A 12,954-nucleotide genomic window follows, 5' to 3' on the forward strand; every position below is an offset into this window, starting at 1 on the left:
TTACTGGCACAGAGATAAATCTTCTGTCTTTTTGTTGTTGTTGTTGCTGTTTTGTTGTTTTGCTTCATTTCATCTTTTCCTTGCACCTTCCTTTCTCTCTTGCATTATGCTCCATGATCAAAATACTCTCCTCTATATTCAGACATTATGTTTTCATTCAGTTTCTCTTTTAGATTCACTCCGTGAGTCATAGTCATCAACACATAACTTAAAAATAGATAGAACAGCGTTTATATCAGGTTCATTTCAGTTACCACCAGTGTTTCTGTGTACAGTCGTGATTTGCTGATAGTCAAGTTGTACTGAGAAAACAGATCCAGCACTGAATAATTGAATTGTTTCAAAAAATAAGGAATGGTACTTATGTTTCATCCCAGTTTTAATGAACCATGCATAAAGGGAGGCAAAGATACTACCACATAACCAAAAATTCTTGAGAATGTTAAAAATACTTCCTCAAACCTGTGATGACGAGGATGTTGTAGGCCACTGCCACTTAGTCCTAGTTGTCATCAGTCACCTGTCTAGAATGTACAAAAGGAAAGGAAATCTTGCTTATGCCTAAGCAAATAGATGGAAAAAATCAAGTGTTTTGTCTTTGGGATTCACTTGCATTGTGGCTGCATTTGATTATTGTTGATTAAGGACTGCTTACGTGACAGGTTCACAGCATCACAGAACAGCTGAGGTTGGCAGGGTCCCCACGAGGCCATATGGACCAATCCTTGCTTGAGCAGGGCCATCTAGTTGTTCAAGAACACATCCTGAAGATCTACAAGGAGGAAAACTCTAAAACATCTCTGGACATCCTTTGCCAGTGTTTGGTCACTGAGACAGTAAACACATGCTTCCTGATGTTCAGGAGAAACCTCATACATTTCATTTTATGTCCTTTCCTCACAGGCATCACTGTAAAGAGCCTGGCTCTGCCTTCTTTGCATCCTCTCTTCTGGCATTTGTGTACATTGGTAACATCTCTCCTGAGCCTTCTTTAGGCTAAAGAGTCCCAGTTCTCTCAGACTTTCCTCATAGAAAAGTCCCTTCTTCATCTGTGTGGCCCTACATTGCACTTCATCTCTTGTACAGGGGCCCAGAACAGGAAAGTGCACTGCAAGTGCAGCTTCATTGGTGCTGAGGGAACGGTCACAACCCCCCACCCCACCCAACCTGCTGGTAACACTTTGCCTAATGAAGCCTGGGATATTTCTTAGTGGCAAGGGCACGTTCCTGGTCCATTTCTACAAGGCTGCTTTTCAGCCAGGTGGCCCCCAGTATGTTCTGGTGCCTGGGGTTGTTGCTCCTCAGGTGCAGGACTCTGCATTTCTCTTTGTTGAACTGCATGGAGTTCTTCTCAGCCCATGTCTTCAGCCTCAGCAGGTCCCTCTGGTTGCCAGCATGGCCCTCTGGTGAGTCAGCCATTTCCCCCAGTTTTGTACCATCAGAAAACTTGCTGAGAGTGCACTCTGCCCCATCATCCAGATCATTCATGATGATGTTAAACAGGACTGGACCTATTTCTGACCTCTGGCATACTCTGCTCATTACTGGCCTCCTATGAGACTTTGCAGTACTAGCAACTTTACTGTGGATTAGCTCCTTTTTTCATAAACTCACTTAGATATTTGAAGTAGTGATTTTAATTTAATAGACTTTTATAGCACAGCATTCAAAAATTAGTTCTGCAGTTTGCTGTTTATAAGATAAATAATTATGAAAGGCTGTTGATTGGCTGATGAAAGCAGTGTGTGTTTTTTCAGAGTAATTGCAGTACTTAGTAAAATGTCCCATTATGTACAACAAAGTCATTATATTCATATGTGCATTTCCTCTGAAAGCTTCAGTTGTTGTTCTTGTGCTTCAAAGGGCAGCTATTGTACTGCATAAACCTGTTAGGACTACACATTTTATCCATAATTCTTGCTGACAGTTTACATCGAACAGATGAGATTTTGTTCTGCAGTGTGCTTTCCCTTATAGATTACAAAAGTTCTATATTTGAGGTTAAAAAAGGTTAATACTGATTTTGTACTCTTGCCCTTGTACAAGCATGGGTATTTGTATATTCAATAAATACACAATGCAGGACCATAATGGAAAGTACTGATAATTGATTCTCAGTTATAGAAGCAGGATGAATCATATGCTTTACCTATCAATTAGGTAAGGTGCTCTATTTCTAAAAAATCTAAAAGGGTTTTTAGCAGAAAGCTGGTAGGGAGCAAAAATGTCTTAGTATTGTGGTTCCTTTTCCATTATTCTCTTTCCCACTTCTAGGAGCTACACCAGCTGGGAGAGGTTAGTTTTCTGAAACTTGATATATACTGAGGCATACTGAATTGTCAGATCATATGTTTTTTGTCTGGTTTGGTGGATAGAAAACTAAAAAATACTTTTGTTGTACCACTAAAAAGAAAATGTAAATTAATTTGGATAGGGAGAACAACTAGCTATGATGTATAGCTTTATGAACATAGTTATAAATTGATATGCAATTGTAATATATTTTTTGTGGTCTATGGTAAAGGATTAACATTTTTTCAGTCATTGATAGCTGGAGATCAGAACTCTTTGAATATTAATTTTCTCTGTTTAAAGCAGATTCTTCCTCTACTTGATGTCTGCAATGGTATCTTAAAGAAATGTCATTTCAAGAAAGGTATCGCAGATATTGAACATTTAGTTGGGTTTCTGTCACTCCAAAATAAAAGTGTGAGGATTTAGTTCAATTTGAAAATTCTCTAATGTTCTGAGAATCACACACTGTCACTTTTGAAGGCATGTTTCTTTAACATGATTTTCCCTGATAAAGACAAGAACAGTGTGTGATATAAAGTCCCTGTTTCTGGATAATTACTCTTCTAATTTAATAAAAACTGGTGATTTAAATCTTAACTCAAAACATCTGTTTTTCAGCACTGCATAATCTGAAGAGAAATTGTATCTCAGAAGTGCTAGCATAAACCATGCTTTGCCATTTAAATGTTCATCTTGTCTCTACAGTCATTATCAGTATCAGTGTGCCTGAATTTCCAAAGCACTTCATATAAAGATTAGATACATAGATAGTCTTTTTTTTTTTTTTTTTTTTTTTTTTTTTTTATATGTAACCTACAATTTTTATAAGTGGGTGTGTTTTGAGGTAAACCTCAAAAACATTAGTTAAAAAAGTAAAGTGTACGGAAAGATTTGGAGAGAATCATTTAATGAAGATATACGGTAAATATAGTACTTATAACACAGACTAAGAGTTTCATCACTGAAGATACAGAAATAATTGAAATAGAGCCATCTCAGGGAATTCATTAGCACATCTCATACTTCTTTGCAATGTTGGGTTTCTTTTCATTTAGGACATATTTTTTCCCCTACTAAAACTCAATTCATGGAACAATTAAACCATTAATTGGAAGACTCACTGGAGCAAGTCTTTGAGTTGGGATTACCTAAGATCCTCTGTGAGCACTTCTAGCACTGAATGGTGATTGCGGTCTGTAGGTCTTTTTTCTCTCCTTGTCCTTTTGGATCTGTTCAGTTTTCTTTATTCTGCTTATTCTGTTCCACTTTCTCCTTACTTTCGGGCCAAGATGCTTGGTACATTGCTCAGTGGTTGTGGCAATCAATTAGACATGGGAGACCTGGTTTCAGCTTCTTCTTCCAAAGAGACTGCTGAATTCCAGTTACAAGGCTGCTAGCTTTTCTGAAACATGCTTGTAACTGTCAGGACCTGTGAGCACGCATTCTGCCATGCATTGAGTCATACTTTCTTTACCAAATTTACCTAGGCCGTCTCATTCCTGTGAGCAGGCTTATTACATGTTTTTCAGGAAAATAATAATAATAATAATAGTAATAATAATAGTAATAATAACAATAAATTAGTAATAATAAATGTTTCCAAGTTGTTTGTGTATTGCAGTGAAACTGTGTTCAGATTCCATGAGGGTCTTGAAAAATGGGTTGGTCTATTTCACTGGGAGCTAAAGGAAAATACATAGTTGTTACTTGTCACATTTTCACATGGAACGAAAGTTTGTGGAGAGAGAGAACAACAGTAATAATGCTTTCATCTTCTCCAGAACTAAGACGATGTGTTTAATTGAACCAAAAGCTTTGTCTGAGTGCAGATTCCATCGTTTGAGTAGGAAAACTAAATGATACAGGACAGTATTTTGAAAAGCAGTAATTTATTGAAAATAATGAGCAGCTAAGTAATACTAAACAGAAATCCAAATAAGAGCCCCCAGTGGAAGGCTGCTGCTAGAAGATAGGTAGCTGTTGACGAGTAAATAAAGAACTACAAAGTCCAACTGCAGCAATAACAGTACGATTGTGAAAGGCATTATTGAGGCAGACACTAGAGTGTTCTTCACTTTGGTATTTGCTATCTTTTAAAGACATTGGCAAAGCCTTTTTTTTTTAATGAGCTGGGTTAAGGTTTAGCACAAGCAAAGATTGGAGATTCCTATGTTGCTGGTAGAAATGAAGATAAAAAGTTATGAAATTTGAAACAGGAGAAATTCAATTTAATGGGTACATTTATTTAGTAATGGAAGAAATTGTCTATTGGAGAAATATGCACGGAATTCTGCTTACAAATTCTACAAGCTATGGACTTGGTGAGTGAATGAATAGCTGAATTTCTATGATCTTACAGGCAAATGATTTTATGTGCCTTCAAAGGAAACTTCATTCATTGCACTTAAAGTTTGGAGGGTAAATTGTGAAGGAGAAAGTATTCACTCAGAATGAAAGGTTCTAAATACAGATTAGCAGAAATCCTCTATCTTTGCTTTGACCAGCTGAGGGACCCCTTTGCCAGTACCTGCATCTAGATCTTCTGGAAGAGAAATCAAACAAGGGAGTACAATCTATTATGTGAAATGTAGTTCTCAAGAAAATGTTACAGGCAGTACTTTTCCTTTTATTCTGTAGATAATATAGAAGCAATATCGTGGTAATTATAAGAAAATGTTTTACAATACTAGGATCTAAGGGGATTTTTTTTTCTCTTTGGCTTATAAAATATGATTATTGTATTATGCATACACTGGCTTACTTATTTAAGCAGACATTTCAGAAACTATCCAAACTCCTTTCATAGGCATTTTTCTTTAGAAACTGTTATCTTCAGTTAGTAAAAGCATTACGATAGTACAGAACAAAAAACAGGCAGCCTGGTAATTCATCAGGCTTTTAGGTTTTTGACAAGTTTCATGTTGAAAATAACATTTCTTAAGTGGTTTCTATTTCCCTTTTAAACCTCATGAATAAAATGCAAACTGCTTGATAGAACCTGTGAACTTAGTTTTCTAATCTCTTCAGATTTTTTTATGCTTTCCTAAAATCCTATTTTTCAATTTTAGCAAATGGAACACTTAGTTTTTGCTGCTAAAAAGTTTCTAGTTCTTTGAATATTGCTTTCTTTAATGTCTTCATGTAGTTCACACGGTCTGTGCATGAAAAAACATGCCGTAGATGCTTTCTGGATATTCAGTGCAGGTGTTCCTAGCGTAATCTTTGACCTTAAAAGGAATTCTTTTCAAAGATCCTGTGCAAAACTAAAAAGCTAAGCTGTAAATCTATATCATTGTGTAGCAATTTTAGGCACGGAATAAAATTTCAACCTTATATTTAGCGATGTTAGGAAAGAATGCAAAAAAGAGAGGCTTTCAACATGTGTTGTAGCTTTAACTGTTTCCAACTGTACATATTCTCAGAAATACTTATTTTCCACTATTTGCAGTCCATAGTAGCACGCCTATATATACTTAACATATATATATATATATATAGTATATATATATATATATATATAATAACAATTTGGAGAGCAATAAATTATTTCTTAAATCTAGGCAAGCTGGTCAAAACAAAAACCCTCTTTGTTGTTTAAAGCCTGCTAGTATGTGTTAATAGATCTGTCAGCAAGTGAAACATTACAATTATTGTTATCAAGTACATCTATAACCTGAACAGGAGGCATGCTTCAGGTTAGTCGGAAGAGGTCCTCTGTTTTTCACTGTGCATGCTTGCTTGAAATGAAACTGTGTGTTATTGGTTAACTGGGATGCTTAGCATAATCACTTTGCAAAGGCTGTGGCGGAGGGAGGTGATTATCACTGAGAACAGATGGGCAGGTCCCGAGCACTGCCAGATTCTGCACAAGCTCCACGTACCGTAGGTTCTAGCTCTCTTTTCTTCGGCATTTCTAATTTTTATGCATTCTGCATATTTTGAATGGCTGGCTTAGCTAAAGGTCAGGGAGCGATGACCTTACAGCTTAGCTTACGGATGTAGGAGTGGAGCATTCAAAACGCTGTCACTGTATTTCTGGACGGATGGGGCAGACTGCATTTTGTACAATTGCCTTCCTAAATGTGTGAAAGGATTTATCTCTGAGCTTAGCACTCTACTCTGCATCTGTAGCTTTCTGTGGATTGTATTGTCTGTGCGACCAGAAATGATATTCTCAGATATGAACACTGTTTCTGCCTCTCCTAAAGTGCATCCTCCTAATGGGACCCGGTTTTATACTTTTCAGGTAAGTGAACTTTAATAAAACTGAGCAGATTTTTCTTGGTACATAATGATAGGTAAACTTTGAGTAAGAATGGCTAATGGGTTAAGAAGCTTATGTGTTAATTGTTTTTTCTTGGTAGGAGGCAATGTGTAAGAAATGAATATTATCACAGTAAGTTTGCTGCCTTCATGAAATTGGCATGTAAATTGTTCATAAATGAATATTAAATTGTATTCACAATGATTTTGTTATTGATTCTGTTTTTCCAATATTATTGTCTTGAGATTTGTTAGAGTTATAGTTCCTTAGACGGACCCACACCGAGTCTTACTGTTAATTCCAATTAAGCACTGTGTTGTTGGCATGATCAGAAATTCCCAATTTATGTTACATTAAAAACATATATATTTTAAAAACTTTGTATGTTGCACCTGTCTGGATTTTTTTTTTAATCCTGAGTGTAGTTTCATGCTGATGCTTAATTTGATTCCTTTGGATAGTAATCATACATGTGCAATGGACAGAATAGCAAAATCTGTTGTTAGGATTATTAAGGATCCTAGTTTTAACCCAAGTTTTCCCTCATCCAGGTAAGTCATATTGTGTACTCATCCAAAGGTAAAAAAAACAAAAAACATATTACATGCTCTAAATCTATTGTGCAAACCATTCTAATTACAGCCAGTTTTCTGTGGCATTTAATTAAAAGAAATCTTCAGTGCCTTAGTCCTGGAAAAATATCTACATGAAAATTTAACAATAAAATACCTGCCCCACCTCCCAGCTGCTCCTCATAGTGCTTTGGCCCTGTATGGCAATTCAAATACTCCATTACTTAAAGAGACAACAGCCTTTCGAACTCAGCTTCTGATACAGTTAGGATTTAAATAATCTTCCTATTCATAGTTACATATATTGGTTTTGTCTTTTTGGTGACTTGATGCTATTGTAGATTGATATCTTTAATACTCAATACATGCTATGTATACCGGAGCAAACAATATGAGGCAATTAAAAGTTAAACATAAAATACATAGCAAACTTTCTTCACGAAATGCAGACATCCCTTCCTTTGTGTTGAATAACTGCATTTTGGGTTTGTTTTCTGTTCATCTGTTGTTTTTAACTGTGCTATCTTGCTCTTCTCACAGTGATGTGAAATGATAGTTGAGGGCTGCACAGAAAGAGTGGCATCTTCCTAACAGTGACTATCTGCTGATCCTGGCAGTGATTCAGAGACATAAATGCCCCAGGCCTGTTTTTCTATAACATGACTACTTTTCTCACACACTGACATCTAAATATTCTGTACAGTCTCCTGTAGCTATGCTCTTACACACAGTTCTTGACATCAGGTATTCTTTCTGAGTGTGCTGAGTTGAAAGTGTCACTAAAATTAAGATGCTCGGTTGTAACTCCAAATTTGCAGTTTTATTATCAGGTACTTTAGGAAACTAAACAATAACAAGTATATAATTTTTTACAGCACGTATTGTTCTTAGTTTCAATCTCTTATGATTTCTGTAGATGGTATCCTACACTAAAAATACTTCATTTAAAAGTGTTTTCTCCCACTAAGCAGAGAGGACAATAAATTAAAGTGAAATGTAACTTACTTTCCTCCTTCACCATGTATATTTTAACAGGCAATGTAGAGTTTGATTTACATTACTGCTATTTCAGGACAGTCTTTTAGCATACTAGAACAGCTTGGTGTTATTAGTGCTAAAAAAAAATCTGAAAAAAAAGTAAAAATCGACCAAAGAAAGCTTCTATTTTCCTCTGATGTCCTTCTTAAATATATATATATAGACACTTTTGTTTTGTTTTGTTTTGTTTTGCATACATCTATGCATTAAAAAGAAAGATACATGAAGCAACTTTCCACTCCTTCCTTTGGCCTGCTCTGTCCTTCCTTGCTTTCTAGATTATGACCACGGTTCCTCTGATATCTTCCCTTGCGTTACTTCAGTCTTTGTTTATAATTTTAATAATTGCTGAGAAGGACTTCATATGACTCTTGTTAAATTTTTTTTGTCTGTTTTAAACTACTTTCACTTTTGCCTTCTTGCTTACTTATTCTATGGTGTCCCTATGTTAAATTGTAATCTCTTTGAGGTTACTTCTTTCATTTAAATTGCTTGCAAAGCTGTTGACCAGTTTAATGGTTGTTAATTTGAACTATATGTAGCAGGTATTTAATCTAAATATGTGAAAATAAACTTAGCAAAGCCAGTGTTTAGCATGTTCAAAACTGAACCTCTGTGAAAATTGTGAGGTGAGGACCTGAACTCTGACTGACAGGGTAGCACTTAAGCTGCTGAATTAGTTGTACACTGATTCAAAACCACAGCATAATAATTCTCTCATCAACAGAAATAGTGTTGAAGAAAAACTAAAGCATATGCACAAGTTGCATTCCACGGATGTTCTTAGGAAATAAACCTAAACTGGCCTCTGCTGACCAATACATCTAGAACTCTTGGACCAGATAGGATCACAGGAGTGGATATCTCTACAAGCTTGAGCATTTATTAAGCACTTAATTAAATGCTTTTAATAGTATGCTTTTGTTAAATGTGTTTCATTTGAAAGTGTAATGAATCGAGATTAGAATTTTACCATAACTTTGCAAATGCAGATTTTCCTGCCTGACAGACATTATGTTTAGACTAAATTAGCAAGGAATTTCTCAACAACTAATTGCAATACTTAATTACATTTTCATCAGAAATAAGAGAAGATAAATGAAGTTTCTTTGCTTCCCTGTTCTCTATTATGTTGTTTTATTGGTTTAGTTTTTTCTCCTGAACGACTCGTGCTTAGAAAATGCATTGATTTTGAAAATGACTTAGATATCTACATCTATCTATGTAATGCTATGAAATTACTAGTTTCTTTGTTCTACTCATGAAATCTGTCCTTATGCAAATGTTAAAAGTCTGGTTAAGATAGCATATTTATTGAAGTGCCTGTTATTATTAAAACAAACTCATGCTTTTATCTTAGAGTATGCTTGATTAAAGCAATTAGAATAGCAAACTGTATAAGAGGAAGTCATACAGAAGTTATATACTGTATGAAAAGAAGGAGTTATAACACAGTTATGAACAAGATTTAATTTTATGAGAACCAAGGTGATGCCAAAACATAGTGCTTTGTATTTCAGTATCTCTATTAGATCTGAGTTTGCTTGTCTTGCAGACTTTTGCAGCCACATAAAAGAAAGCAGTGGTTTTCTTTCTTCTCATCTTCAGGCTTGATAAAGAGATAGCATTCCTGCTACTGTATGTGGCTAAATTACTTCGCTAGGCTCCCTCAGTGAGCATGTACCTGTCACCAAAGTTGTAAACAAGTGTTGCAAGTAGTGACACTGGCTTGCTCCTTGGTTGGTCTTGTATTATTTACTGTGTTTAGTGAAATTTGCATAAAATAATGGTGCAAGTGCAACAAATCGGACTATAAATGAGATTTTTAATCATGTTGTTGGTTACGTAATGGGGACTTAAGAAGTCATTTTTAATCAAAATTTGATTTTTAATCAAATTGGGTTTTATAGTGCATGAAGGGTTATGGCATTTTTATAAAGGCACAGAATTAAGGAACTTAATTTTAAAACATCAACTTTCTTTTTTGAAAGTTGAATAATACTGCTCTGATCATGGCTAGCCTGCTCTAGTATTAGATATGGTGACCCTGCCTGCGGCAGGATGGTTGGAGCTTGATGATCCTTGAGGTCCCTTCCAACCCAAGCCATTCTACGACTCTATGATTTAAAAGCAAGTTAAGTCATGTTGGTGTTTTCTGTGCACTTAAGATTTTGGTTTAATTAAATTTGTTGAGTACACTGATAGATGTGAATACTAATTTGTGCATCTTCCAAACATCCAAGTTACTTTCACATTGTATGTGGAATTTATTCCAACAGAATTTGAAATTCAAAGAGACGTTTTTTAGTTTCAGCTTCCTTGCAAAAGAAGGAATCCTTTTAGTTTAGAAAAAGCTAAAATGTTTGTACAAATACTATTTCTGTCTCTTGTAATTGTCCACTGTTAAGGTAGGCACACATCTAAAGCACAGAACTAAGCACAGGCCTAACTAAGGGCTGAACGGGATGGCAAATAGGGAGAAATGGGGAAGCAGGCATGCACAGAAGACAGAGACACACAGATTGCTGCAGAACACAGGGTCTATGGATCCTGCTGTATCTTTAGCTTTCAAATAATCAGTATGGAGTAACAGTGTCTGTAAATGATAAATGCAAACTTTTAAATGCTTGGAAGCACTACTAGCCTATATTATAGTCAGATAAAATCTGGATTTATAAATGAACTCAGGACATCTGGATTATACTCTTTTTATGCTTCAACAAGTAGTGAAAAAGGAGCTATTTTCTGAAACCTTGAGAGGTTAAAGCAATTTTATATTAAAGTCATATGATGATTGGAAGGCCTATAAAGAAATATAATGACTTTCCTAGAAAAACTGAAAAGAAGTCCTAAAAGTTTTATATGAGATGAAAATGTAAATACAATATGAACTACTGCAGAAGTGCATTGCTGATCAAGGATTTGAAACTGGGTTACTGGGAAAGTGGGAAATGTGTCTATACATAAAACATCTATCGCCATGACCGTGATAACAACTTTTTTTCAGCTGTTAACAACTAAGAAGTTATGCTATTATGACAGCAAATTAACAACAGAATGCAAACGAAAATGTTACTTTGCAGTACAGAATGTGCTTTAAGCTGTATGGAAAAAATCATACTCTGTGCCAAATGCTGAACACACTTGTTAGTTTTCCTGTGTTGTGTAATTTAAGTGAACTGTATACTTACCTAGAGCTGCTGCTTTGTACTATCTTGTGGTTTCAGTGCTTTAATAGTCCTATTCTTGTTTCATGTCTCTCTTATACAGAAAATAGTAAATGAAACAGAAGGTCTCCTGTAAGAGAAAGTATCTTGTCAAAATGAATAGTTGCACTTATCTGAATAGATGTATCATTAGATCATGCTTTAGGTAGCTAAGCCATGCTACTCTTTAGCAGACCATAACTTTTCTTTTTTTATTATTTTGTTGCCTCACATGTTTCTATGTGATGTAATTTAACGACAAAGGCAAACACTTTTGAGTGTCTTTTAACAATAACTTTGCAGAAATCCCCAGTTCTATGAAAAATATATATTTTCAGTGATGGAGAAGGTTGTTAATCACGTTATATCTGACATGGTCACTTGTACCACTACAATGTTCTTGTAAAATGTGTATTTGATGAACTTTTTCTATTCCTACTCTATTCAGACTTAATTGCATACATAGTAAATACACTATGATTTATATAACATGCAGAATATGGCCAAAAATATGTGTATGTGCTTACAGACACAGTCCACAGAAGAGCTACGGTGTCTGATCTTGTCTCTAACACTTGCATCTTTTTCTCTCTGGCTGGTGGAGCGTATGGGTAGCTGCCCCTAGCAATTCCCTGCCAGGCACCAAATTTCTCCCTTGATTTTACCTAAATTAACATTTTCTCTCTTTACTTAACCCACTGGCACAGTACATTTCTTTTGCAAACATCGTGTGAAAGGGCTAGAGGCATGTTCTTTCTGAAAGCTGTAAATTCATAGCAGATTGGTAACTTATATCATTAATGATGGTAAGCATCACTATAAAGGCAACTGTAATAGGAATCAAGTGAATAATTGCTTTTGTGTGCAAAAAAAAAGTGTGGTACATATCATGGAGGCTATTGTAAACTTCAGAAGGTTTGAAAGCTCTGTTATTGAATGTAAACTATAACAGTGGCAGCAGGGCTGAGGGAGAGGTGTTTTTAATGACTTCTGGCATTTTAACAGTGACAGAGAGTACTTTTGGATCAGTGGTTTGCCCTGATAATCAAAAACTCTGGGCACTGTGAAAGCCAGGAGACAGTGGTAATTTGCATTGCAAATCATTTGGAAATATTTATAGCCATGTAAGTGAGTTTTATGTAATTAAGGAATTCCAAATGAATTGTGTGAAGACTGTGCTTACATGGTCTTTTATTCAGAAACAAAATGACAACTGGCAGTAGAAACTGATCCTGTAAGTGGATGAGAGAGGGGGTGGTTGAACACTGAAACAGGCTCCTGTGGGCAGTGGTGATGGCACCGTCCTTATCAAAGTTCAGAAAGTGTCTGAACAATGCTCTCAAACATACGGTCTGATTTTTGGGTGAGTCTGTGTGGAGTTGGGAGTTCAGTGATCTTTATGAGTCCTTCCAACTCAGGAAGGGATTCTATAAGCACATAGCATTTATTCTGATTTATTATACTAATCTGTGATGTGTTTTCATTGCCTGTTTTATGATGACCAAAGTCAAAGACTTTCTGCTCAGAGAAATATTAATGCAGTGTTAATGTGAATGTACCACAAAATATTAACATTCTC

The 12,954-nt window shown here is 35.6% G+C and overlaps 1 protein-coding gene across 4 annotated transcripts in view; it reads left to right on the forward strand.

The window, feature by feature from the left end:
• PPFIA2 (PTPRF interacting protein alpha 2) overlaps positions 1-12,954 on the forward strand; it is a gene marked incomplete at both ends in the record, with an annotated part of 269,483 nt that overhangs the window by 79,841 nt on the left and 176,688 nt on the right. For 2 of the 4 annotated variants that reach the window (XM_079537792.1, XM_079537793.1), the window contains one exon: positions 6,461-6,541. The exons of the other annotated variants lie outside the window; for them this stretch is intronic. In XM_079537792.1, coding sequence (XP_079393918.1) covers positions 6,461-6,541 — 81 coding nt within the window. Of the gene's footprint in view, positions 1-6,460; positions 6,542-12,954 lie in introns of those variants that run through there. 4 annotated transcript variants of the gene reach the window in all.

This window comes from Tetrao urogallus, assembly GCF_951394365.1.
Source record: "Tetrao urogallus genome assembly, chromosome: 1".
Taxonomy (NCBI): domain Eukaryota; kingdom Metazoa; phylum Chordata; class Aves; order Galliformes; family Phasianidae; genus Tetrao; species Tetrao urogallus.